The sequence below is a fragment of the Moschus berezovskii genome, chromosome 9, assembly GCF_049115385.1.
Source record: "Moschus berezovskii isolate FMDL1 chromosome 9, NW_MosBer_1.0, whole genome shotgun sequence".
In the NCBI taxonomy this organism is placed as follows: Eukaryota; Metazoa; Chordata; class Mammalia; order Artiodactyla; family Moschidae; genus Moschus; species Moschus berezovskii.
Window position 1 is genome coordinate 21,913,490 of NC_142468.1, and position 27,997 is coordinate 21,941,486.

At 44.3% G+C, this 27,997-nt stretch overlaps 1 protein-coding gene across 1 annotated transcript; it reads left to right on the plus strand.

The window, feature by feature from the left end:
• The first annotated feature begins 2,556 nt into the window (after positions 1-2,556).
• Positions 2,557-26,284, plus strand: SLC10A1 (solute carrier family 10 member 1). Its single transcript, XM_055435759.2, has 5 exons — positions 2,557-2,957; positions 15,331-15,541; positions 22,418-22,596; positions 23,636-23,832; positions 25,863-26,284. Exons 1-5 carry the CDS (start codon positions 2,602-2,604, stop codon positions 26,030-26,032), a joined length of 1,113 nt encoding a protein of 370 aa, XP_055291734.2. The 5' UTR covers positions 2,557-2,601; the 3' UTR covers positions 26,033-26,284.
• Positions 26,285-27,997: the final 1,713 nt, after the last annotated feature.

Here is a 27,997-nt window from a genome sequence, read left to right on the forward strand (position 1 = left end):
AGACCCCCATCACTGGCACTACTGGATTCTAATCGTTAAGTAATACAAATCAAAAACCAGGCAATACTAAGTTGAAACAAGATAACAGTCTTAAACCAGAACAAAACAAGTAGCATCCTGACTCATCAAATCAAATTCCTATATGTTCCTAAAAGCTGATCTTGTCTCATATTCCTGCTGGTTTCCAGTAGGGTCCCTCACTGAAAATTCTTCTGGGAAGCAAATGATGGTCTTGAAACTCCTGCTGAAGCCAGGAGGATCACTACATGTGGCTCCCCTCAAAAGAGCTCCCAGAAGACGAACTTTAATAAGACAAAGGCAACGGTGGCAAGGCAAAGCCGCCTGAGGCCAGACCAGGAGTACTAGTAAAAGCAAAGCATTTCCCAGAATATCAAGGGCATCTGAAGTCTGAAAACCTTCACTGCACTAACACTTGTTGGAAATATTTCTTCATGATTGAAACCTGGGAATGCTCTCTGCTAGCTCTGCCATCACACCGTTCATCTGATGCACTGTGGTGTCCATGGTGCCCAGAAATGGACCACATGGAGGGACTTGGCTCTGAAGCACAGCAGCTCCTCAAATTGCCCGGCTGAGCCTACATCCACCAAGGCCACCTCAGCCATCCCTACCACCATGCTGTCACCACCAGATAGGATGAAACCCTTTTAACAGATACTGATTGATTACTCCTCACCTCCTTGGGCATAAGGCAGATGTGTAAAAACCTGTGGTTGCACAGGGTGTCTGAGTGTGTGGTGTCCCTAGAGTTGTGCAGTGCACAGCCTGAACCACTGCTCACGGCAGTCCTGTCTGGACTCCACCCTTGATTACTCTTTGCTTTGCATTGTGAATCACTGTATGAACCGTAAGTCTCCTGAGGGCAGGAACATGGATTATGTAGTTTTTAATGCTCCCACAGTGCCTAGCACTCAGCTGATGATCAGTAATTCTCCCCTAGCAATTCTGTTAGGGGTCTCTTCTGACCAGCTTTAGAAACAGAAAGCGGCCTCTTTTGGGCCCACCCTGACTCTCCAGGCACATTCAGTCCATGCCCACCCACCCCATGAGCATCTAAACTTTCCCACTTGTCCTATCCCTTTCCTTGAGGCCAGATCAACTCAAGCACCAGGAAATCATTAGTGTCAGAGACTCTCAGAGGGAAAAGGACTTCAATTTCATGTCACTGAGGTCACAGTGTATAGCTCTGTGACCTGCAAAACTCCAGAGAGCAGCCTTCTTAAGCACACCATGTGCAGATCCTGTCTCTCAACCCTTATCTATGCAGGATTCAGGAGGCCATGGGGCCATTAGTGGAGAGCTGGTATTTTGGGGTGGTTCCTCATATCAAGACAAGATCTGTCTCCACCCTCCCTACAGAGTGGGTCACATTCTGGTCCCTGTCCTATCCTCTGGAGCCTCACACAGAAAGCCTTATCTCATGTTTCAGCAAAGATGAAGACATGAGATCCCATTCAGGCCCCTTGGATTCCAGCCCAACCTAGAGGCAATTCTTTTGATGCTGCTCCTTGCCCCTCGCTGAAGATGCTTGACTTTCCAAGGCTGCGATGGGAGGAGAGAGACCAAGGACACGCCCGCCCCCACCCCCGACCAGCAGGTGTGCCTGCCTCTGTCCATTGCTACCTTCATCCAGAACCTGGCTCCTGGACAGGTGCAGAGCAAAAGTAGAGCAGTCAGGAAATCAGAAAGAAAAACCTGCATTCCTGCTTCCTTCTAGGCAAGTCTCCCAAGCAGCAGGGCTCCTCGGGCTGTTGACTGCAATACATCTCCCCAGCCAGGGTTCCCTCAGAGCTCCCCTTTGGGCAAAGTGCCCCAAGGCTTCCTGCAAGCCCCTGGGTCATCCCATCAGGCTCTTCCCTGGAGGTAAGCCTGCTTGAGGGCATGATCCTCCCCTAGAACCCGTGTGGCCAGGTTTGGGGATAAGACAAGGGTTTCCCAGCCCGAGTAGGAAGGACACAGGGAAGGACCCTTCTCTTTCAGAAGGGTCGTGGACACATCTAGAAGCCAGCAATTCGCCTGTCCCACAACCCCCTTTCCAAGAAGGAAAGGTAAAATTCAACTCTTGTTACTTCCTTGGTTCTGGACAAAGGGAGGCCCCTTCCCCTGAATGAGAAACTGTGGCCTCTGGGACTGAGCAGAGAATGAGAGGGGCTGGACCCAGATCAGACAGAGTGCCTGTGGGCGTGCTCGGAGGTGGGGGTGGGGGGCGGTGGCAGTGGGGTATGCGGAGAAGAGATATAAGGCCTCTTGTCCCAGAAGCAGCCAGGAGGTGAGAAGAGGTGTGAGTGGCACCCGAAGGCAGAAGAGACAGAGGAATTCAGGAAGGGCAAGAAGAGCCCTACAGGAAAGGCTCTGGGCACACTTTCGCAGCCAAAGCCAGAGAAAGAACAGCCAGTTGCATAATCCTTCTATTTGCTCAGATCTTCATTTTGCCCTGAAGCTCCCTGCCCTGGGAAGAGATTGAGGAAGGCACCCAGCAAGGACTGGGCAGGGCAGGGAGTTGGCAGGGCAGGGAGTCGGCAGACCAACCAGGGGTGCAAGGGGTCTTCAGCCTTTCTTCCACCACTGCCGTCCAGGAGGATGGAGGCCTTCAACGAGTCTTCCCCATTCAACTTCTCCCTCCCACACAACTTCGGCAAGCGGCCCACCGACCGGGCACTGAGCATCATTCTGGTGATCATGCTGTTAACCATCATGCTCTCACTTGGTTGCACCATGGAGTTCAGCAAGATCAAGGCACACTTCTGGAGGCCCAAGGGGCTGGCCGTCGCCCTGGTGGCACAGTTTGGCATCATGCCCCTCACTGCCTTTGGACTGGGCAAGTTCTTCCAGCTGACCAACGTCGAGGCCCTGGCCATCCTGATTTGCGGCTGCTCGCCAGGGGGGAACCTCTCCAACATCTTCACCCTGGCCATGAAGGGGGACATGAACCTGAGGTAAGACTGGGGGTGAGGAGGGAGCGACCTGGGGAGATCGCAGTCAAGGCGAAGAGCCAGGAGGGGAGTGAATGGGGGCTGGGAGGCTGCTAGGGCAGGGGGTGGCACCCATTTATGGTCAAAAGCTAACACTGGGCTGGGGGCAGGAGCTGGGTTACATCTTGGCTTAGGTTCCAAGTTAAAAGGGCTCAGCTGCTCCAGGGACATCCTGGAGAGACCCCGTCCCTACTCCCAGGGTTGTCTCAAATGGAGCGCAAGGACTGTCTTAAAGGAATACTGTACTGATTTAAAGCAACGGGACCTCTGGTGAACTTTCACCCATCTGTCAGGGTGGGCAGAATTCTGCTTCAAGGCCAGAGATATGAAAGGGAATGCAGATTAGTCCCAAAGATCTCCAAGGAGATCAAGGTGGCTCAGAACCAAAGAGCACCTCCAGTTCCTGCAGAGCAGGAAGGAATTGCCAAAGATCCCCCGAACTGTCTGTGCAAGTGGGCTGTCCTCTCTGAACCTCCCCTCTCCACCCATCAGAGGCAAGAACCCTCCAACGCAAAGACACAGCCAGGTAGATCCTGGAGTGCCCCAGCACCAGGTCGGGGCCCCACGTCAGGACGAGCCTCACCTCAGCCAAAGTGGGAGGAGGCAACAGCAGCATCCCCACACCTAAACCATTACAGCAGAAGTCAGTGAGGGTGGAATCCTGCAGGGGGCGGCTGAATACCGGTTCTTTCAAAGAGGTGGGACTCTGGTCTGGAGTGCTTCGCAGGGCAAGGCCATGTCAGACCAGCTCCAGCTTCAGTGAACTCACCAGCACAAAAGCTCTGGCTCTTACTTAATTGTCCATCTCAAGCCTGCCTCTTATGGTTCAGTCTTCAGTGGAGAGGCTATTCCATGCCAGGCAGGGCAGTAAATTCAAGACAGTCCATCTGCTTGTGCCTGTCACTACCCTGCCCCTGACTGAATGTACTAAGAAAACCAGTCATGTAGGGAATCCTCTTCCTGGTGATGCCAAGTGATGCTGGAGCTGATTCTTAAATGAAAAAATGATAGTGATCATGGGGGAAGCTCTGGACTCTCCACCCATATAATTCAACCCTCACTGAGGTGTTTGATGGAGAGAGAGCTTGGCTTGTACAGTCTCTCACGGGAACACGTCCAGTACTCAATCACCTCACTGTGAGGAAGTTCCTTCCCTTATCTGATCCAGGTCCTTCCTGCTGCAAAACAACAAGCCCCTGATCTGATCTAGACAAGGCCCAATGAAGCCTCTGTGTCCCATACAGAGAAACCTGAACCATATCTTAATTCTGATGTAAAAGGGTTACAAGCTTGCCTGGTAGTTCAGCTGGTAAAGAATCCACCTGCAATGCAGGAGACCTGGGTTCAGTCCCTGGGTTGGGAAGATCTCCTGGAGGAGAGCATGGCAACCCACTCCAGTATTCTTGCCTGGAGAATCCCCATGGGCATAGGAGCCTGGCAGGGTACTCAGGGCCTTATGGCTCTGTATCAGCAGAGTGGCACGGGGGGGTGGGGAGGTGGGAGGCAGTGTAAAACATAGTAGGGGAGTCTCTAAGTGTGAGTGACCAGATGTCCCAGTCTCTTGAGCCAGTGGGTGCCAATAAGGTCCCTTTGGCAATGCCTGCTTTTCTGAGGCTCTAGGCCTCCACCAGTGGAGCCTCCAGTGACTCATGCTCTCTTGCTCAGGCTCCTGCTCTGGGCAACTGGGAACTGTCACTTCCACCTAGGCCCTTCAAGAGATAATACTTGGCAGGACAGCCACCTTCTGCCATAAAGTCCCTTCACAGACCAACCTCCCAGGTACATGAAACCAGGCCTCTGACCCCACTCACCCTCCACCATCATAAGCTGCCAGAAACTTCAAATTGCAGATTGAGATCTTCACCTGGGACAACTTGTTATAGGTATTATAGTAATGATAATGGTGCTGATAATAAAAGACAGCCTGGCAATGGGCCAGACACTCTACATGGGCTCCTAATACGGCTTCCATGAGGAGATGCTGTAAGGAGCTCCATTCTAGAGATGAGGAAACTGAGACTTAGAGAGGTTACTACATTTATCCGAGGTCTGGGGGCTCCAAAGCCTGTGCTTTCACTCAAATATCTTCAATGCCCGGTGTGGCCGGAGGGTGACTGCCAGTCTCTGAGGCGTGGGCCTCCCTACACAGGGCATATGCCATCTATCTGTGCCGTGGGTGTTGTGGGATTAGGGACTCATGGCCAGCATAGCTTCCTGCTTTTCAGGAGAAGACAGAATCTTCCTTTGAAGGTGAAATCTCCAAATTTTTAATTGTTGGCAATGATTTCAAATTTTTTAAAACACTGTGCAAGCCAAACTGTACATGTCAGAGGCCCAGATGCCACACAGACCCTACGGGTTTGAGGCCTGTATACAGTACCATGCCAGTCCCATCTGGACTAGAAAGGAATGTTGAGACCGATTCCACCTTACACGTGAAAAAGCTGAAGTCCAGACACTTGCTAGAGGCTTCCCCGAGAACCTGCGGGCAAGCTGAGTCTGGAGCCAGTCCCGGGGTCTCTCTTACCCGTCATCCTGCCTCACGGCTGGAACGAGGCTGAGGGAGGCCCTCATCGGGGAAAGGGGGAGGAGGCACATTCCAGAAGGCTGGGTGCCCCCCTGGGTGGACCTCTCAAGGCAGCGAGGCACAGCAGCTCTTTCCTCTAGGGTGCCGAGAGTCATGCTCCAAAAAAGACCCACAGGCAAGAGAAAGTGCCCTCCCTGGGGGACAGAGGAGAGAGGGCCAGCGGGAACTGGGCCCCTTTGACGAGCACCTATGCCACCCCTCAAGTTCACCTGCTCCCCCTTCCCAAGCCTCATCCAGCCTATAGCGGACAGCGGAGTCAATGGCTGTGGAGACAACCAAGGATTCTCACAGCTCTCCCCACCACGACAGACTAGGCAGGAGAAGACAGAAGCTACTCGGGTTCCCCAAAGTCTCCCACTTCACCACAGAGACTGATCGGTTCCCTCACAGCTCCCTCAGCTTCTGCCACCAGTGCCTCTGTTAACAGGAGCTCAAAACCTGTCCTTCAACCAGGGTATATACAGTTGCCCCAAAGCAGACTGTGTGGAGTGTCTGAGAATTTAAGTAGGAAGGTTTAAAAAAAAAAAAGAAATGTGCTCCATTCACCCTGGTCCCTGGACCCCTAGACAAGGTCCATAGCAGACTTTGGGTCCTGGAGAGAGAAACCTGGACCATATCTTAATTCTGAGGTAGAAGGGTTGCCAGCTTCCCTGGTAGCTTAGCTGGTAAAGAATCCACCTGCAATCCAGATTCACAATGTTACTACACGACAGGTTCCAGTCTCAGAGCTACAATAGGACTGCCCTCCCAGCACTGCCCTTCAGGGTAACAGGATCACAACTGTACAGATACCAGAAATTTAGGCCAAGAGTCCAGCCCTTGCACGTGCAGAGGAGGGATCAGGAGGTCTGGGAGCACGGCTCCCACACACACCCCAGCACACAAGGCACAGCAAGTCCCAGAGCAAATTCCAAAGCTCCCGACATGACAAGCCAAAGTAAGCATGACTCCTGTTCAAGGTAATCAAAACAAGCACACAAGTTTCGTGTGTGGCCTTTCTCCTGGGCAGAGATCAGTAGCTAGCGCTGTAGCCTACCAAATGCCCTTCCCAATCTCATTCCCCTCTCCCTACGCTCACGGGAGCACCTCCCAGGCTTTGACTTTCAGCACTTCCACAAACCCTTTTATATTTTGTATTATACTATGTATGTATATATCCATCAGCAAGATACACTCCTGCATCTGTATGTTTTTAAACTTCATATGAACTGTATCATACTACGCATATCATTGGACAACTTGCTTTTTTTGAGATGATAGGTATAAAAATGAAAGAGCTATTTTGTGCATTTGAACTGCAGTATAGTTTGTACCAGGCTTCCCTGCTAGCTCAGTTAAGAATCTGCCTACAGTGCAGGAGACCCGGGTTCAATCCCTGGTCAGGAAGATCCCCTGGAGAAGGAAATGGCAACCCGCTCCAGTATTCTCGCCTGGAAAATTCTATGAACAGAGGAGCCTGGCAGGCTACAGTCTGTGGGGTTGCAAGAGTCGGACACGGCTTAGCGACTAAACCACAACCACCACAGTGTGCTTGCATTGTCCTGTTGTCAGACATTTATGCGGATTTCCTGTTTAAGCAAGTCTTGTGCCTGCTACCCCTATGCTCACATACGAGAGCATACACGAACACAGGACTGCTGGGTCTTGAGGTTCACACGTCTTCACCTAACAACATCTATCCAGAGTAGTTGTTCTACTTCTCACTACCCAGGGCAGTGTATGAAGATCCCTGTTTCTCCGTGTCATCATCTGTGTTCAGAGTTGTCAGACTTCTCAATTTTGCTATCTGATGAAAGTGAAATGTCACGGTGGTTTTAAATTTAATTCATCACTGATAGCTCAGCTGGTGAAGAATCCACCTGCAATGCGGGAGACCCGGGTTCGATTCCTGGGTCAGGAAGATCCCCTGGAGAAGGGAAAGGCTACCCACTCCGGTATCTGGCCTGGAGAATTCCATGGACAGTCCATGGAGTTGCAGAGTCGGACACAACTGAGCAACTTTCACTTTCACAGGAGGTCTAGCACCTATTCAAATCTCGTTGGCCACTTGGGTGTCCTTTCTGAAGATAATGCCCTGTGCCTATTTTTCTATGGGATGGTGGTGCTTGCTTCTTAATTGGTAGTCATTTCTTGTTTTTACATGTTTCAACAGTCTACTCACAGTTTGCGGCTTATCCTTACATTTTGATGATGATATAAAACTGTGTATTTTAACCAACTGTATTAATATTTTTCCTTGACATTTTACATTTTGGGGATTATTTAAGAAATGCTTTGCTGCCTTCAAGGTCATATATACATTCACCTATGTTTGAAAAGTTCTAAAGCTTTGCATCTCACATGAAGATCTTTAATTTATTATTATGTATTCTGTGATCTAATTGTTATCTTTTCCACATGAATAGAAAAAATTCCTAGGATCAGAGAATTTTTTTCCAGCAACTTGTAACACCACCTCTTGTTGATCAGATGCTCAAATAAGCATGGGTTTATGTCTGAAATCTTTTATTCTATGTGGCTATTCTTGCACCAATATCACATTTTCTTAATTACAACTCTATGATAAATCTTGAACACTGAAAGGAGTTGCCCTACCTTGTTATTCTTGGAAATTATGTTAATTATTTTTGATCCTTTACTCATTCACTTGAATTTTGAGACTCTCAAGTCGACAAAAGTTATTTCTGAAAGCTTGGTTAAATTTGCATTAAATTTATAAATCAATACTGAATCTTCCCATCCATGAAACTGGTATAGATTTCCTTTTATTCAATCATTTCATATTAGGAAGTTCTTCCATATAATTAAAAATTCATTCACTAATAATTTTTTCATAGTATATTAGAATTTTTAATTGATTTTTTAATTGCTAACGTATTCAGAATTTCATGGATTCTATTTACTAGCTATAATAGAAATTCACTCGAATTTCCTCTGTGGACAGTTCTATCATTGACATATTTTAGTTTCTTCCTTTCCCATCTATATAGTTTTCCTATCTCTTGTTTTGCAATGCTAGCAAAGACGTACAGACTATAATTTACAGCAGGTGATGTGATGAGAACAGGTATCCTTCCTTTATTCCTCTAATTTTTCACCATTAGGTTTTCTATTTCCTGCATATTTTTTGACAGATAACCCTTTTCAGGTTAAGGGAATCCATTCTGTTGCTGGTGCGCTGATTTTTACCATGCATGAACACTGAATTTTGTTGAATGACGCTTTTCTACATCTATGATACCATTTTTTTTCTTTAATCCAACAATGCAGTGATACATATCAGTAGACTGCCTAATATTAAAAAAATTTTATATTGCTGGGATTACTCCATTTTGTTCATTGTATTATTTTATAAAGGCATGGCTAGATTCACCAGGTAACATTTTATTTGTGACTTTTGCTTCTGTGTTCGTAAATGAGAATGGTCCCTAACTTTCCTTTCTCATAATGTGACTTTTTTCCCTTTGGTTCTAAAATCATACTCATCATATATAATTGGGGGCATGTTTCCCCTCTATTTTGTAGAAGACTGAGATGATCTGTACTTTGAATGTGAGGCAGAACTCTACTGTAATTCATATACAGTTTGTGTGAGGCTTGGATAACAGGTTTTGAAGTGTTTATTAAATGTCTTTAGTGAGTCTAAATTGATTCAGGTTTTCAACTTCATTTTAAGATTTTGTAGATTGTATTTCTCAGGAAATTGTCCATTCAGTCTGAATAGAAAAATGAAAATATAAGATTATCCTTGATTTCTTCTATGGTCCTCTAAAATCTCTATTGTATCAGAAATTATATTTCTTTTTGCATTCATGCTAACATCAATTTGTGCCCATTCTTTTTCTTGGCTAGTCTTGCCACAAGTATTTATATTATCGGACTTTGTAAAGAAACTGCTGTTGGTGTAATTGATTCTCAATTAATTTATATAATTTTTAAAGCTTATTCTCTCATCTTTAGTATTTTCTTTCCCTTATTTTCATTGGTTTCTCTTTCCAACTCTTGAATAAAATGCTTAGCTCATTAATTTTTAATCTTTCTTCTTTTCCTTTATAAGCATTTCAAGCTATAAATTTTCCTCTAAGGATGAATTTTTGTCCTCTAGATCTTTAATATTATTTTTTGATATAATTCACACACCATAAAATTCACTTTTAAAGTGTTTAAGTCAGTATAGTATATTCACGATGTACAACTTTCACCACTAATCCCAGAACATTTTAATCATCCCCCAAAGAAACCTAAACACATCAGCAGTCACTCCCCATTCTCTCACTCAAGTCCCCCAGCAACCACAAACCTATTTTCTGTCCCTACAGATTTCATGTCAATGGAATCATGTAATACCTAGCCTTTTCTGGTTTTGATTCCGTCACTGGCCATGTTTTCAAGATTCATCTGTGATAGTTGATATACAGTGGTACTTCATTGCTTTTTATGGCTGAAGAATATTCAATTACATGAATACACCACAATTTGCTTATCTGTCAATATTTTATTTTCAGCTTAACTGATGTTGCTATGAACACTTGTATGTACTTGTGTAAACATATGCTTTCCTTATGGGTATATATGAAGAAGCAAAATTATTGGGACACATGATATGTTTAGCTTTTCTAGAGCTGTCAAACTCTTCCAGAGCAGTTATGCCATTTTTACACACCCATCAAAAACGTGAGGATTCCAGTTTCTCCACATCTCACCAAGGCTTATCCATCATTTTTATTGTTTAGCTCTACTAGTGGATGTGAAGTGGTATTTCATTGCCACTTTATCATTTCATTATCAGTTTTAATTTGTATTTCTTTTCTAACTAATGGTGTTGAGCATCTTTTCATGTGCTTGTTGGCCAACTGTGTATCTTTGGAGAAATGCCTATTCAAGTCCTTTGCCCATTTTAAAACTGTGTTATTTGGAGCTTTCTAGCTGTTGAACTGTAAGAGTTCTTTATATATTCTGGATACTGGACACTTACATGATTTGCAAATATTTTCTCCCATTATGTGGGAGACTTATTTTGAGTATCCTTTGAAGCAGTTTTTAAAGTTTTGAAGTCAAAGTTACCTGTTTTTCCTTTGGTTACCTGTGCTTTAGGTATCATATCTAAGAAATCATTGCCTAATCCAAAGTCACTTCATTTCAGTTGCTCAGTCATGTCAAACTCTTTGCGACCCCGTGGACTGCAGCACATCAGGCTTTCCTCAGACCAACTCCCAGAGCTTGCTCAAACTCATGTCCATCGAGTTGGTGATGCCATCCAACCATCTCATCCTCTGTCATCTTCCCATATTTTAAAATACTATATTTTTCTATTCCTTTCTTCAAAATATTCCCAATACTTCCTTTTTTTCATTATGATTTCATATTCAACCCATAAGAGAATTAGATGTTCTATTTTTCCAATAGTCCTTTTGGAGTATTGATTACTGAGTAAACATTTGTTTCACCTCTCCTTTTATCATAGGCTTAAAATCTCAATTCTGGCCCCTCCCTTGGGTATTAAAACCTGAACACCAGATTACCAAGACTAACACCCTACCATCTACCCCTCCACATGCTGCAGCTTCAGCACAAGCCTGCTGCTAAGTTGCTTCAGTTGTGTCCAACTCTGTGATCCCATAGACGGCAGCCCACCAAGCTCCCCCGTCCCTGGGATTCTCCAGGCAAGAACACTGGAGTGGGTTGCCATTTCCTTCCCCAATGCATGAAAGTGAAAAGTGAAAGTGAAGTCACTCAGTCGTGTCCAACTCTTCGCAACCACATGGACTGCAGCCTACCAGGCTCCTCCGTCCATGGGATTTTCAAGGCAAGAGTACCAGAGTGGGTTGCCAATGCTGTCTCTGCAGCACAAGCCTACCTACTAATTACTCAACATTGTTTCTAGTCCCTGGAAACCTCCCTCAGTTTCTTACAAGCTGGAGTTCAGTCGCTCAGTCATGTCCGACTCTCCGCGACCCCATGAATCACAGCACACCAGGCCTCCCTGTCCACCACCAACTCCCGGAGTACACTCAAACTCATGTCCACAGAGTCCATGATGCCATCCAACCATCTCATTCTCTCTCGTCCCCTTCTCCTCCCGCCCCCAACCTTTCCCAGCATCAGTCTTTTCCAGTGAGTCAACTCGTCGCATGAGGTGGCCAAAGTACTTCAGTTTCAGCTGGAGTATGTGTGTGTTTTAGGTGTTCATGAGTATGTTGGGGGGAGGTTCCCATTATTCAGTCCACAGTATCTTTTGAGGGTCTCTCCTCAGCTTCTTACTCCTTGTGATATACCCACTAATTGTGTTCTTGATGGCTATACTCCAGACCCTTTGGACTAGGATGTAGTTGAGGCTCATTTAAGTCATATTTGATCTCTATAAAAACAGTGAATAAGTGTAGATAGTGAATAGGGCTACGGAGAGGAGGAACACACACTTCATGTGGCATTCCTAGGGTCTTATCAAGCCCTCATCCCCAACCTTCTCACTAGAATGGAAGCCAAAGCATATACTGTAAAGTGAATGTCTACAAATCCAAGCATGTTCCCCAGCAGCTTCCTCTCTCCGGTGGTCTTTCTGAAGGGCCTCTTCCTACAGTGTTCTGAGATTAACAAGGATGAGATTCCAAATGCAAATAGGACAGTTAGAATACAAATGAGAATTGGGAAGATACATTATTATTCAGGATCTAAAACTCACACTCAATTTATCTTAAATAATGTTAAGGATAAGCCAAAACATAAAGGACATGAGAATACCATTGTTGGGTGTGTGTACATGTGAGTGCTACTTCAGTTGCGTGCAACTCTTTGTGACCCCCACACCAGAATGTAGGCCTGCCAGGCTCCATGGGACTGTCCAGGCAAGAATACTGGAGTGGGCTGCCATGCCCTCCTCCAGGTGATCTTCCCAACCTAGGGATCGAACCCACATCTCTTATTGGCAGGCAGGTTCTTTACCACTAGCGCCACCAAAGTCAGGTGCTGGGGACTAGAATATTATTTAAGATATGAAACGGGCCTGATGACCAGATTACCTCGTCACTTGACAGTGGGTAGCGACTGCTGCCTTCTTGAATACTCCACTACTGTGCTCCCTCAATTAACGTTTTTTTTATATACAGTCCTCTTAATCATAGGGGCTCCCGTGTGGCTCAGCTGGTAAAGAATCCACCCGCAATGTGGGAGACCTGGGTTCAATCGCTGGGTTGGGAAGATCCCCTGGAGGAGGGAAAGGCTACCCACGCCAGTACTCTGGCCTGGAGAATTCCACAGACTATGGGTCGCAAAGAGTCAGATAAGACTGAGTGACTTTCACACTTAATCGTAACCTCTGTTTACTGCTTTTTCTTTGCATGTTTTTTGGTTTTTGCCTGAACATCCCTCCCATGCCACCCATGCTCAAAGACCAAGTGTTCTATCATTGTGTATATATTCAAACTCCCTGAGAGAAAATGTTCTTGATGGGTTTGATCTTTGTTATTTCAGTCAGACAGAATCACTATGTCCAGCCATGCCCTAGGCTCTAAAGGCAGGCTCTTAGCCTCTGTAGGTCAGGTGTTATTCTACGACCCAATGGGTTCTAGTCAGTGATGGGATTACAGCTTTTTTTCAAAATGGGCTGTGCATATGTACAAGTATAGAGAGCAAAACAAGTTCTATTACGGAGATCAAAATGGCTCCTTTCACAGTGACGTGCACAGGGACCTGGGTTCAAATCCTGCCTCAGCCTTCCCACCTTTGTGATCCTGGGCAAGTCACAACCCTTCAAGTCCCCCGCTTCCTCCTCATCAGTAAAAAGAAGACAGTATGCTTGCCTCCTCAAACTACTGGGAAGAGGAAACAAAGCAACGTATGTAAGATTCTTCACGCCATGCCTAGCACATAGCAGGCACTCCGCAAATAGTACAGGCATACCTTGGAGATGCTTCATTTCCCAACCACTACCATAAAGCAGAATACCACAATAATGTAAGTCATGTGGATTTTTTGGTTTTCTGGTGCATATACATGTTATGTTTAAACTATACTGTGACTTATTAAAGGTGCAATAGCATTGTGTCTAAAAATAATTACATACCTTAATTTAAAAATACTTTACTGCTAAAAAATGCTAACCATCATCTGAGCCTTCAGCAAGTTGTAATGTTTTTGCCAGTAGAGAGTTTTGCCTCAATGTTGACAGCTACTGACTGATCAGGATGGTGGTTGCTGAAGGTGAGGATGGCTGTGACAATTTCTTAAAATAAGACGATGAAGTTTGCCCCATCCATTGACTCTTCCCTTCTCTTTCTTCACGAATGATTTCGCTGTTTGATAGCAGTGTATCCACAGTAGGACTTCTATCAAAATTGAAGTCAATCCTTTCAAACCCTGCCACTGCTTTATCAACTAAGTTTACGTAAAATTCTAAATGCTCTGTTGTCATTCCCACAATCTTCACTGCATCTTCACAAGTTGTAGATTCCATCCCAAAAAACCACTTTCTTTGCTCATCTGTAAGAAGCAACTCCTTATCCATTCAAGTTTTACCATGAGTTGCAGCAATTCAGTCACATTTTCAGGCTCCACTTCTAGTTCTCTTGCTATTTTCACCAGTCACATCTGTAGTTGCTTCCTCCACTAAAGTCTTGAATTGCTCAAAGTCATCTACAAGGGTTGAAATTAACTTCTTTTAAACTCCTTTAACATTGATATTTTGACCTCTTTCCAGGAATCATGAATAGCCATCTAGAATAGTGAATCCTTTCCTGAAGATGTTCTGTTAACTTTGCACAGAACCATCAGAGGAGTTACTATCTATGGCAGCTGTAGATGCATCATCTTCTGATAGAACACTCTTCATCTGCGCGAAAAACCTGTTTAGCACGGCCATCTTCATTGGATGATCTTAGGAAGATCTTCTGGATAACTTGCAGCTTCTACATAAGAACTTGCTGCTTCACCTTGCACTTCCACATACATGCATATGGCAAGAAATATGCATGTTTCTTCTGCAAATTCCTCACCTCTCTCAGCCTTCCTAGAATTGAAGAGAGTCCAGGCCTTGATCTGGATCAAGTTTTGGCTTAAGGGACTGTTGTGGCTGGTTTGATCGTCTCTTTAGATCACTACAACTTTCTCCATAAGGCTGTTTTGCTTTCTTCTCATTCGTGAGTTCACTAGGGTAGCACTTATAATTTTCTTCAAGAACTTTTCCCTTGCTTGCACTTACAACTTGGCTGTTTGGTGCAAGAGGTCTGGCCTCAGCCTGCCTGGGATTACCACAGGGTTTCCTAAGAGTAAATATTTCTATCTTTTAACTTAAAAACATGAGACATCCGACTCTACCTTTCACTTGAACACTTAGAGAGACCAGTGTAGGGTTCATAATTGGCCTAATTTCAGTATTGTGTCTCAATGAATAATGAGTCTCAAGGAGAGAAAAAAGAGGGAGCAGTCAAAACACACATATTTATATATCCTTTAAGTTCGCCATCTTACATGAGCATGACTTGAAGTGCCCCAAACAACTGCAATAGTAATATAAAAAATCACTGTAACAAATACAATGAAAAAGCATGAAATACTGCAAGACTCACTAAAACGTGACGAGACATGAAGTGAGCAAATGCTGTTGGAGAAAAGCAAGCACCAACAGACTTGCTTGATGCAGGATTGCCATGAACACTCACTTTGTAAAAACACAACTGTGAACTGCAATAAAATGAGGCATGCCTGAACTAATGAGCGTGCTCTCTCTCTGCATTTTTCCTGTCTCCCTCTCAGCATCGTGATGACCACCTGCTCCACCTTCTTTGCCCTGGGCATGATGCCCCTCCTCCTGTACCTTTACTCCAGGGGCATCTATGACGGGACCCTGAGGGACAAGGTGCCCTACGGCGGCATCGTGATATCACTGATCCTGATTCTCATCCCGTGCACCATAGGCATCATCCTCAAATCCAAACGACCACAATATGTACGCTATGTCACCAAGGTAAGAACCTGGGGGTCTGGGCAGGGAGTGAGAACCCCACCGTCATAGCAGTGAATGGCTTGAACCGAGTCATTTGGGCTTTTTCTGTCAGTTTTCTTTCCTTGCTTAAGAAAGTCTGCTATTGATACAACCTACTTCATGAGATTGTAATGCACATGAGAGTATTTTTGAAGTTGGGGAAAAAAAAGAAACCACTACACACAACATACAATCATTTTGATAATTAAGCTTTTATCATGTACCTACTAGATGTTAAGTTTTATGCTACTCTCTGAGGATTCACTGTCCTCAAAGAATTTACTCGCAGAAAATCAGTAACAAATGAGAAACAAGACCCAACAGTGTACAGTCAGGCATTGACAGAATGCAAGAAGGTAAGGTTAGTAAGGGCCAGGTAGTCAAGAAAGGCTTCTCTGGAGGACGGAAGGAGGGGTGGTCTTGAGCCAGACCATGAAGAAAGGGGCAGATTTGGGTAAGCCTAAGGAAATGCCTGAACAGAGGAGTTCAGAGGGAGGCCAAAGGCAAACATGGCGGGCTAGATGAGAAGCTGGAGGGGAAGAGATCAGGACATGAGCTGGTAGGCACACTCACAGCACTCCGGGAATGGGATGGGAGCAAAGTGGAGAGTTGGTCCCAAAGGGTGTGGGGGAGTGCTATGAGGGCATCATGCCACTGCCTTGCCTTTGGAAAAACCAGACCCTTAAAGAGCTCCCTCTGCCAACTCCTATGACCTTGGAGCTCAGTCCCCACCAGTCTCTCCTCTGGGATCCAAGCGCCAACCTGGTCCTCAGGATAAACTCTGCCTTCTGAAGGCGTTCTTTCTTGTTCCTGCCCCTGGGTCTATATGCCTTTGAGCCGGGCTACAGGGTACACTACTTGGAAACACAAGGCATGGCAGCAGTTTTAGGCCTGGAACAAAGAGATTTGGTCAGGTTTCCAGGGTCTTTCGATTTTCACAGTACCATTGTCAAAGGTAGATTTTTGCCCTTGCTCTGGTGCAGTCCTAATACCACGACCAAAGTTCCCCTCCCGACCTGTTGGAAGATGTGAAGTCTCCTGCCAAATGGCTGATCACCCCATTCTGCTCTGGACGGCATCTTCATCTTCTGTTTTCACCCTTGCTTCTTGTAATCTCCTTTTATTCATCATACCCCTCTCTCCCCACAGCCTCCTCATTTCTAGAATGACACCATGTTAATTCTTCCCAATATACACTGGTTCTGCTTTACATCTTTCTTTTTTTTTAAAGTAAGTAGTCACTGGACTGTACTTCCTGTTTGAGTCAACAGCTGTCTTCCCTCCCCTTCCTAGCTGTGCTCCCAGGAGACACCCACTGCCCCACCTGCCTCCCACCCCCACCACACCCGCCCCCGGGGGCTGTTCTCCAGTGACCAACCCTTATCAATCACTGTCTACCCCTTGGTCTCCCACCCACTCACATTTTGGAGGCCACTTGCTCCACTTTCTTCACCAAACCCAACAGACATGTCTCAACTCTTCTTTTAGAGATTTTTGGTATGGCTGACCACTGCCTCCACCTCAGCAATTTTTCTCCTCAGCTTCAGTGACAAGGCACCTGCTTTCTTACCACCTCTCTGGCACTTCTTTTCAAACTCCCTTGTGAGTTCCTCTGGCAAAGGTTACTTCTCTGCATTCAGCCCAAGCTTTCTGCTTTTCTTACCCAAGCTCAGGACCTTCCCACCATGAGATCTGGCCCATCTCAACAGCCACCTACAAGCTGGTGACCACCAGAACAGTATCTTCAGCTCTCTTGTCTCTCCTGACTCCAGAATCCATGTATTGACTACCAACTTTTCTACTGAATATGCCTCAGGCATTTAGTATGTTTTAAATTTAAACCATTTCCTCAAGCTTGCTCTTCCCTCCTCCCTGTGTGATCATCTCAATGAAGCATTTAATGTGCCCAGCTGCCTGAGCCAGAAGCCAGAAAGCCATTCTCCCTCCCCCCACACTAATCACCGACTGCCAGTTCTGCCTTCTTTTGCGTGAGTCCATGTCTCTCCATCCCTGCACCCACTGTCTTCATTCAGGCCACTCTCCTCTCTCACTAAGCTACTCTTCTAACCTGGTTCCCTTACCTAATTTTAACCTGAGTCTGGAAAGAACTATCATGTCACTCTACTGCTTAAAGCCCCTCATTGGTTCCTTATTCTCCCCTAGGAGTCATGAGGCTCCTCAGCCCTTGCTTGATTTGGTCTCAACCAACCTCCAGTGTCAGCTCTTTTCTTTGCATATGCCCTTCCCTCTGCCTGGAATAACCATCACCTTTCATTGGACACATCCTTCAAGTCTCAACACAATTAGCACCTCCCCTAGGAAGTTGTTCTTAACCCACAAGGTTGGACAGAATGTGTGTCCTATTTGCTCCCTTATCAGCCAACATCCTTGTAGCATTTATCGTACTGTATTAAAAACATCACTCATTTTTATCCCCACCCACCGGCAAGAAACAAGATCCTAAGGCTGTGTCTTAACACTGAATTCTCAACACTCACATCTAATGCCTGAGAATAAACAAGGGAATAAAAGACAAATCCTGTCTCTCCTACACATTAGCAGAAAAACAAAAAACTAGAAACATGAACCTATCATCTCACTTACTGAAGAGTCTGTGGAACGTATGAACAAAAGAAAAAATTTATCATAGAAGATAAAAATGTGAAATGACCCCTGATATCTCTTAAAGCAACTCTGCCCTCCTCCACTTTTTTAAGTGTTCTTCTGAGAATGACAAATACTGTATGTGGTATCTACAATATGACATTCATGAGCTGTGAAACAGAAGCAGACCCACAGACATAGAGAAGGGACCTGCGGTTGCCAAGAGGGAGAGGGGCAGTCGAGAAGGGATGAAATTGGGGTTTGGGGTTAGTAAACTGTTATATATAGAACGGATGGACAAGGGCCTACTGCATAGCACAGTGAACTATATTCAATATCCTGGGATAAAGTATAAAAGAATATGAAATATATCTGAGTCACTTTGCAGAAATTAACACAACATTGTAACTCAAGTACACTGCAATTTTTTAAAAAAAGTGTTCTGAGGATGGAAAAAAATTCTCAAGATCTTAAAACTAGAGAGGGCTTCAAGATGAAATAGTCTCCTGCCTTATTCCCATTTTATATATAGAATAACTGAGGCCCAGGGAATGTCTCTCATTCCTGTTTTGTTACACATCTATGACTCAATTCTACAGCAAATGACCCGAGAGAACATTAAAAGGGCTGAGATACACTTGGATTGGAAAGACAGGAGCCAGTAACAAAGAATCACATAAAATATAAGTGTGTCTTGGGACCTGCTTTGCCGCTGGCCAAACCTCCAAGGTTGGACAAGCAGAAGGGCAACAGCTCCTTTTATCAGTTGCTCCCAAACAGGATATCATTCCTGTGAGGCTGCAGAGAAAATAAGTGGCCAAGATGTAAAGGCTGACATTTTCTTGCTTTTATGTTTCTTTAAGGACTGTGCTCATTCTTAATCTCCCCGTTTCATAATGTAGTTAAGTTACAAGCTGGAACAACTGTCCCAGCTTCTTTGCATACCAAACACTCCTGCTGCTGCTGCTGCTAAGTCACTTCAGTCGTGTCCGACTCTGTGTGACCCCATAGACGGCAGCCCATCAGGCTCCCCCGTCCCTGGGATTCTCCAGGCAAGAACACTGGAGTGGGTTGCCATTTCCTTCTCCAATGCATGAAAGTGAAAAGGGAAAGTGAAGTCGCTCAGTCACGTCTGACTCGTAGCGACCCCATGGACTGCAGCCTACCAGGCTCCTCCGTCCATGGGATTTTCTAGGCAAGAGTACTGGAGTGGCTTGCCATTGCCTTCTCCGACCAAACACTCCTAGAGACTTTCAAATCAAAATTACCCAACTTCTGATAACTGGCTCTGACAGAAGCTATCTGTTCAAAGTCTGCTCAACCAGTTGCATTCCCTAGTGAGAGATCACATTTAGACACACCAAGAAACAATTTTAAGGATGCCCTATTTGGGTTTCCCTGGTAGCTCAGATGGTAAAGCATCTGCCTGCAATGTGGGAGACCTGGGTCTGGAAGATCCCCTGGAGAAGGAACTGGCAACCCACTCCAGTATTCTTGCCTGGAAGATCCCATGAACGGAGGAGACTGGCAGACTACAGTGGGTCACAAAGAGTCAGACACGACTGAGCAACTAACACTTCCACCATTTGGAAAGGTGATTCAAGCAATACTGTAACTCACCCATGCAGGAGTTTACTCAAGCCTATGTGGTTAGAAAGCTGGTGAACCTGAGCATGACACAGTCCAGGTGCCACTCTTAGCATAAGCCACTCACCACTCTCATTATAATAAGGATCCCACCCTGACACCGACTCAGCCACTCTACCTATGCTTTCCCCATACCTTCTGCTACTGATCAAAGACCTGGCTCTCCTTTGTCTGTTTATGCCACCTTGTGACTTCTGAAGCCCGCAGGCCTCCACATCAAAATTTTCACACTTGTCTCTGCTCTTGCCTCCCCCGCTCTGTAATTCTACAAACTCCCTAAATGAGAGGAAGGATATCCTCATTGGGTCACTCACCAACCAGGTTACCTGCATGGGAAGTTAGGCCAGGCTATCTCCTGGATCACTGGCAAGCTGAGCTGGCTGCCCATGAATGGACGGACACTCATCACAGCTTTAGTCAGCAATGGCAGGGCAATGCAGGTGATAGAAAACATGGTGACCTATGAAAAAACAACTACTGCAGCTCTCTTCTTAGCAAGAGGTCACGGACAGGAGATCTGAGAGTGACAAGAAACTCTGGGATGTTAAACTCCTCTCCTTGCCCTACAAGCTACAACTCAGTCAGTGGTTCCAAGACGTCAGGTGCTGTGCTGTCAACCTCATTCAAAAAATTGAAGGACTCACCAGTTTACACATCTTGAGGAGGGCTAAGCCAGTTTTCACACCTGGGTCACACCAATGTCTGTGCTCACCACCATTCTAAAGGCCCCAAGAATGGGAGAATGAGAATGAAGGCTTGAGATTAATACCCACGCAAAGAAAAAGGGCTTCTGGATTCATGGACAATCCTTGTAGCCCAATACCTCCTACATTCTTCATTACACTCTTCAGAACAAAATCCGGACATCAGGTAGAAGACATACCCAAGAGGCAAAAATCCAAAAGTAGAAATTAACTCAAAACATAAGAGTGAACTGAGCAGTTAATCAGTTAATTTTTGTTGTCCAGTCACTCAGTCATGTTCAACTTCTTGCAACCCCATGGACTGCAGCACTCCAGGCTTCCCTGTCAGTTAAATCAGTTAGTAGTCTCTCAATAAAACTTGAAGCTCGTCATTACTGGTGAGATTCCTTCCTATCCTGGGACAGGACCACCAACAGTACAGGTGTTGTTTTATATGATTATCCGTTACAACATGGTTTAGACACACAGGCCGAAGTGCGCAGTTGCAATTAGAGCAATATAAGTAAACGTTAAATTGTCACTAGGACAACATTGTGAATGTAATTAATGCCACTGAATTATACACTCAAAAATGGTTAAAATGGCAACTTTTGCGTTCTACATATTTTACCACATTTTTTTTAAAAATCGCATTAGGAAGTACAAAACACAAGTGTGAAATGAGCTGGAAATGGAACCACAACCATTACAGAACACAGTAAGTTCAAGGAAAGTTTGCTGTACACACTTTTACTGAAAAGACGAGGCTTCCCTGGTGGCTCAGTGGTAAAGAATCCGCCTGCCAGTCAGGAGATGAGGGTTTGATCCCTGGGTCAGGAAGATCGCCTGGAGAAGGAAATGGCAACCCACTCCAGCATTCTTGCCTGGGAAATCCCATGGACAGAGAATCCTGGTGGTTACAGTCCATGGGGTTGCAAAGAGTTGGACGCAAGTTAGTGACTAAACACAACTCAGAAGATGAGAGGGACAGAGCTTAAGTTTATGCACATATTTCATCAGTTTAGATGTCACTCTCTAAAATGCAGACATGTAAGCACACCTTGAAACCTTGAATCCTTGTTAGTAGGGAAAATTCTTAACATTCTAATTTCATGATAAATTGCCTACTGAAAATTCTAAGTGGTATGTAAGATCCAACTATAAAATCATAATATTAAAATAAAAACATACCACTGTTCCTGATGACAGTTGCTTTCACAGCTCTTACCTGGGGCAGGGTGGACCTGCACTGTTTCTAAAGATGCCATTACTACCTGAGCTATTTGAAACTCCTTTTAGGAACTTTCCTATCATCCCAATTTGCACGTCACTCAAGAAAAGCACTCATCCCTAAACATCATTTAGATCTAAAACCACATTATCTGACTTCATTGCCTGGTTTAACCAGCGTTGCTTCAAATGACTTTTGGCAACTTCCAGAAATCAGATTCATCCTAAAATAGATGAAGTCCCTACCCATAAAGGAGGTATTTAAGACAAGTATGACAGGTTCTAAGAACAACTTCTTCTCAGTTCCAAAATATCCAGAGCATCCAAAGTATTGTTGGGATGTGTAAAGAGAACTTTCATTTACAATATCCACTTTGCCGGAGGGCTGCATAGTCTCATCCTTCAGAGTCACAGCACTTCACTGAAAACCCGCTACCCAGAGATGTCTATCAAACTATGTCTGGCTGAGCTTTCAGTAACATGGTAATCAGATCTATGACCTCCAGGAAGCTGCCCAGCTGCAGGTAAGAAATCCAAGATGATGATAAAGGTCTTGCGTATTCCCTTCCACTTCAAATATGTTTCTTAAAATGTTTTCCACCTTCGGTAATCCACCAGTGCTTCCCTAGCCCTCTGTGCTCCTCCGTATCCCCACACCCTTCTAACTGCCTTTTCTTCTTGTCCTTATTCGCAGGGAGGGATCATCCTCCTGCTTTTGTGCAGTGTGGCTGTGGTAGTGCTCTCTGCCCTCAACGTGGGCAAGAGCATCTTGTTTGTCATGACACCACACTTGCTGGCCACCTCCTCCCTGATGCCTTTCATCGGCTTCCTGCTAGGCTACCTCCTCTCTGCTCTTTTCTGCCTCAACGGACGGTAGGTATTATTGTTTTAGGTCCCACTGTCCCACGCCTCTCAGGAAAAAGATAAGACCCACAATCTTGGGAAGATAATTTTTAAGCAATATATTCAAATGCAAAAACGGAACAAGGAAATTTGGACTGAGCAACAGTGGGGAGGGAAGGTACTGGATGAATAACACAGAGAAACAAAATCCAAAGGTATCTAATCACACAAAGATAAACAGTTCATGGCGAAGTGTTCCCTAGCAGAGCCTAGATCCCACCACCTGCCCAACTGCCTGGTAGCAAACGGCAGCAGATTAGCCCCACGTCTTCATGACAGGCCTTGATGAGGTAAAGGATCCCTTCCCCTTTGCCTCCTTTTCTGTCTAGGTTTTAATTGTAACACACCACCTTGGGGTGGCAACTTTATAATAAATGTGCAGAGACAGTGCTCATGATTTTTCAGCAAAGAATTACTAATTGCAATTCAGAGAATAAATACAACAGTAATTCTTTAGCCCATAGCCCATAAAATGTAAAGCAAAACAAGAGAATGTGTTCTAAAGGTAGATAAAGGAACCAAACCTTCAGTTGTATTTTGAAGACATCCAAGCCAGAAATCGGACCACAGGACAAGGTTCACAGACATTTAGACAATCTTTTACTTTATGCTAAAATCCTAATTATCCTATATGTAACCAACATGTGCCAATGAACGATACAGGCTCTTTTCTCCCTGTAGCCAGACATTTTCTCCAAAATTCATTTTGGTAATTCCACAAGTGACAAACTGTAGATTTCTAAGCTAATCAAAAATTCCCTCATTAAAAACTCCCCAACATGGACCTACTAGTCACCATCTACCACAAGGCTGAATTAGTGATCTAGGAGATGGGTCAATTTGACTTTTTACTCAAAACCCTGTGCACTCCACATGTGAATCAAGTTCCATCTTTCTGTGTTGGACTATCAGTCTCTCTGATAAAGTATTTGGGAGAAAGATGAGCAAGTGAAGTTGCACCCTTACATCCCTTATCTGAAGGCACTTGGTTGTTTTTTAATGAACACAGATGTAAACGCACTGTCAGCATGGAGACCGGATGCCAAAATATTCAACTCTGCTCCACCATCCTCAATGTGACCTTCCCCCCTGAAGTCATCGGACCACTTTTCTTCTTTCCTCTCCTGTATATGATTTTCCAGGTTGGAGAAGGGCTTCTCCTTGTTGCCATCTTTAGGTGCTATGAGAAATTCAAGCCTTCCAGCGGTAAGTACTGAATCATTCTCCTTTGAGCTCTGCTCTCACCTGGGACATGATTTTGCCAGCAACCATCTCTGGCAAGGACCTTTCAAGAGGGGCTGTATCCCATAGTCATTAGGAACCAGACAGCACCAATGTGCAGGAAGGAATTTCAAAGAACCAAAATTACCCATAATAAGTGCATCTCATTTTTGGTGAGAGAAGCTGTGCACTTTGCCTCATGGAACAGTGGTGATTTGGGCTGCTTTAACTGGGGAGACCATGCAGGATTTAGGATGAATTGGACAGAACTGTCTTAAGCATTACATGGTTATGAGATCAGTAAGATTCTGTGTTAAGAGTAGGTTCTCAAACCATGAAACCACTCTATGAGGGAAAACATGAAAGTAATGCAGTCTAATAAACCAGACTCAAAAATGAGGACTACAACTCTGGTTACACAGTAACAAAAAGGCAACTATTAATCTAGATTGAATGCAATTACTACTGGATTAACACATTCCTAGCCAATAGCATCTCTTTTTAAAGATGCTCAAGAGTATTCATTCTCTTCAAGATACAAACTTCAATAAAGCCCACTGACTCCTTTCCTCAAAGTGAACATCAAATGTATCTTTTCCTTCAGTATCTTTTTTCAAACCCAGAAAACTCAATCTGATTTGGTAACATATTTCAGTATTTTGTAACTCTAAACATTAATATATTCATCTTAACCACTCATTCTTCAACTGACTCAACTTCCCATGACCTTGAGGATTGTCTTGAAGACCTCTTCAAGACCCAGCGACTGATTCACACCCTACGAGAAAGATACAACTTACTCTGGTGGAATTTATCTTACAGTAGCAAATGAAGACTTACAGTAACTTAAAAGATGTAATCTTGGTTATCAAGCAGCCAAAAAGAAACCAACAGATAACTGATCACTACTTATGAACCATTTTTATTCAGCTCTGCTTGAAAACTACAGAGCTATGGATAAGTATGCAGTCTGATACTTCTCTAAGAGCAACTCAAGCTATTTGTTACCATTCAAGATTCCACCCTCTTAACAAAAAAAATTCCAGATCCCCAGGCTTGCAGTTTCAGTACCAGAAAGGGCTGAAATACCAAGAGGCCATATTCCACAGCCTCTGGCTATAGAAATCATTCAAGATTCCACCCTCTTAACAAAAAAAATTCCAGATCCCCAGGCTTGCAGTTTCAGTACCAGAAAGGGCTGAAATACCAAGAGGCCATATTCCACAGCCTCTGGCTATAGAAATCAATGTTATGTAGAAGATCCTTTTGGAGAAGGAAAGGGCAACCCACTCCAGTGTTCTTGCCTGGAGAATCCCAGGGACGGGGGAGCCTGGTGGGCTGCCGTTTATGGGGTTGCAGAGTCAGACACAACTGAAGCGACTTAGCAGCAGCAGCAGAAGCAGCAGGAAGATCACTGTGAGAAAACTAAGTGAAGATTACTCATCTCATACTGTCTGGGCCCAAGTAGTGTGCAAGTTTAAGGATCTGTCAGTTTTTGTGCTTTGGACCCTTGTACCCTTCTAGAAAGATAGGAAAACGGGAAAAGTGAACCCGAAGCATATTTCCTTTCTACCACCATGTAGGCAGAAGGAAACCCGACAACACAACAGGGGAAGAGCTTCCCAACACCTCTGGGAAGACTTCCCACTTACAGCGCTTTGCTCCCTGCCCCCACTGGCTCCCAGAAGGCAAGTCAACCATTGCTTATATGAACTCAACTCCCCAACTGTACCGCTTATACTAAGAGGATACAGATGTAGTGAAGAAGGGTCAGTGTGCTTTAGACCTTAGCACTCTTTATTAGACCTTTTGTTACTAGTATTATCATTAGAGTTGTTGAGGGGAAACCTAATTTTTCCTCAGTTTGACTAAGTCATGGGGAAAGAGGTGGTCAAGAGGTAAGAGAAAGAAACATAACACACCCTAAGGGTAAGTTGGTATTATCCCCCAGACAGAACAAGTTTTATAATCACTCTTTTGTTCTTCCTAACCCATGACCCTTTTCAACTTTACAGATAACACAAAAATGACCTACAAAGCTGATGCAACTGAAGAAAGCCTCCCAACAGCTCTGGGAAATGGCACTTACAAAGGGGAGGAGTGTAATGTTGGGTTTACTTCAGCCTTCCCCAAAGACCTGGATTCTGGTCAGAAGGCAATTGAGCAACTCAACGTGGCAAACTGAAGAGAGAGCAGAAAGAGGAACCACCTGTGGTGTTCTTAGTCTTTCTCCAGCATAAACTATCAGAATCATTAAGTCTTGCATGGAGAACAAAGTGGGAGTCTACCCCACAAGGCTTACCTCTCCTCAGCTCAGGACTTGATACCTGTTTTAAAAAATGAAAGACTTATTCAAGGACAGTCCTACAAAGGCAGGCACCAAAACTACCTTTGCATCCCTAGAACAATGCCTAATAGGCATAAAAAACCAATTTCTGAGCTGGTCAATAAATGGGCTTTCACCCTAAAATCAAATATCCAAATTCCGTTCCCAGTTTTGTGACCCAAAAGGGAAATAAGACGCTTAGAGTATTGTAGAATTAGTAGACTTCAGAAGTCATTTCTAACCTTTAGATTTAAAAAAATCTAGATCCCATTCCTTCCCTTTTGACATCACTGGAACCAAAGCTACTGAGAACATGACACCAACTGGCTAAGACAAACTCACAACCATACTGAAATGAAAGGACATTCTGGAGAACACAATTCTGGACGAGAGCTTTAAAGAAGAAAAGCAAGGAGAAGTATAAATACCAAGAGATAGTTTCACTAATCTAATACTCTACCCCATCAGTTCATTAGGTAACAGGAGGTTTCATGTTATGTTCAAATTTTAAAACTGACAGTAAACTACTGCCAAAATTAGTGATTGCTAATTTCAAATTAAAATTCTTAAATTTCCAATTTTTCCCAATGAAATTTAGACATTTTCCATACTACTCACAGGCAAACACTCACATACACTCAGGCACATTAAGTCAAAGATTAACAAACAAAAACACTTGCAAACAGCTGACCATACCTAGGTTCCTTGTGAATTTCATATCCCTTAATGTGATTAAGTACAAATGGAAACCAAGACAAGTAAACTTCTTGGCATCCATCTGGCAAATATCCAGAACTATCACTACTCCCAACAGAACACCAACGTGGGTCACTAACCATCTCTTAAAAACGCTAATTTGTTTTTAAAAAAATTGTAAAGATATCTGCCACCTATCAACCTTACATGTTACCTACATTTACTTATCTGTTCAAATTGTTTTCTCTCATATCTAGCTGACATCATCTACTAGAAGACCTGGTTAGGCAGAACAATTAAGAACAGTTTTTTGAGTAAAGTATGGCTTAACTTGAGATATATTACACTCAAATTTCCCTTAGAGGACCATGCTGAACCCTGAATAGCCAATCTGCATGTTGCTGAAAATTCAAGTATAATTTACAGTCAGCTCTCTGTATCTGAAACTCCACATCAACTGACTCAACCAACCATGAACCGTGCAATACATCAACAGGTATTTATTGAAAGTCTGTATATAAGCCGACCCATGCAGATCAAACCTGCATTATTCATAGGCCAACTATATATAGACAAGTAATTACAAGGAGTTCCCTGGTGGTCCAGTGATGAGTAGGACTTCACACTTCCACTGCAGGGGGCAGGGGTTCAAACCCTTTCTGAGAACAAAGATTCTTATGTCTCACCACACCGCAAAAAAAAAAAAAAAGTTACATCACACCACACAAAACCTGCAGTTGGACACAACTGAGCAACTAATTGTAAAACCTGGTGCTAAAACTTTGCTTAGGATTACAGCTACACTCATTACTTCTGATGTTCTGTATCTGGGAATTCAGGCCAACTTTTCAATTCAAAATAACTTGGTCATCTCTGCCATTAGTTTAAAGAAATCGCTTTATCCTATTAAGAGTGGTAAGCCACTGATACTACACATTTAACAACAGGTGAAAAGTCACTGGTAAAACATGCCCTTCTGAGTTACCATATCTAAAAAGGCTAAGGGGGAAAACAATCACACCTCTCCACTTGACATCAGCAACTTCTGGCTGAACTGTACACCCTTCAGATACACTATAAAGGAAAAAAACCTAGGTTTCCCACAGAGGTAACCACAAAATGCCCCAC

What these genes read in the sequence shown, in the direction of transcription:
- SLC10A1 (XM_055435759.2), top strand. Translation starts at nt 2,602, where the DNA reads ATGGAGGCCTTCAACGAGTCTTCCCCATTCAACTTCTCCCTCCCACAC. An exon ending in ATGTACGCTATGTCACCAAG is followed by an intron (nt 15,542 to 22,417) that starts GTAAGAACCTGG and finishes CCTTATTCGCAG; the next exon opens with GGAGGGATCATCCTCCTGCT. An exon ending in CTTTTCTGCCTCAACGGACG is followed by an intron (nt 22,597 to 23,635) that starts GTAGGTATTATT and finishes TAATGAACACAG; the next exon opens with ATGTAAACGCACTGTCAGCA.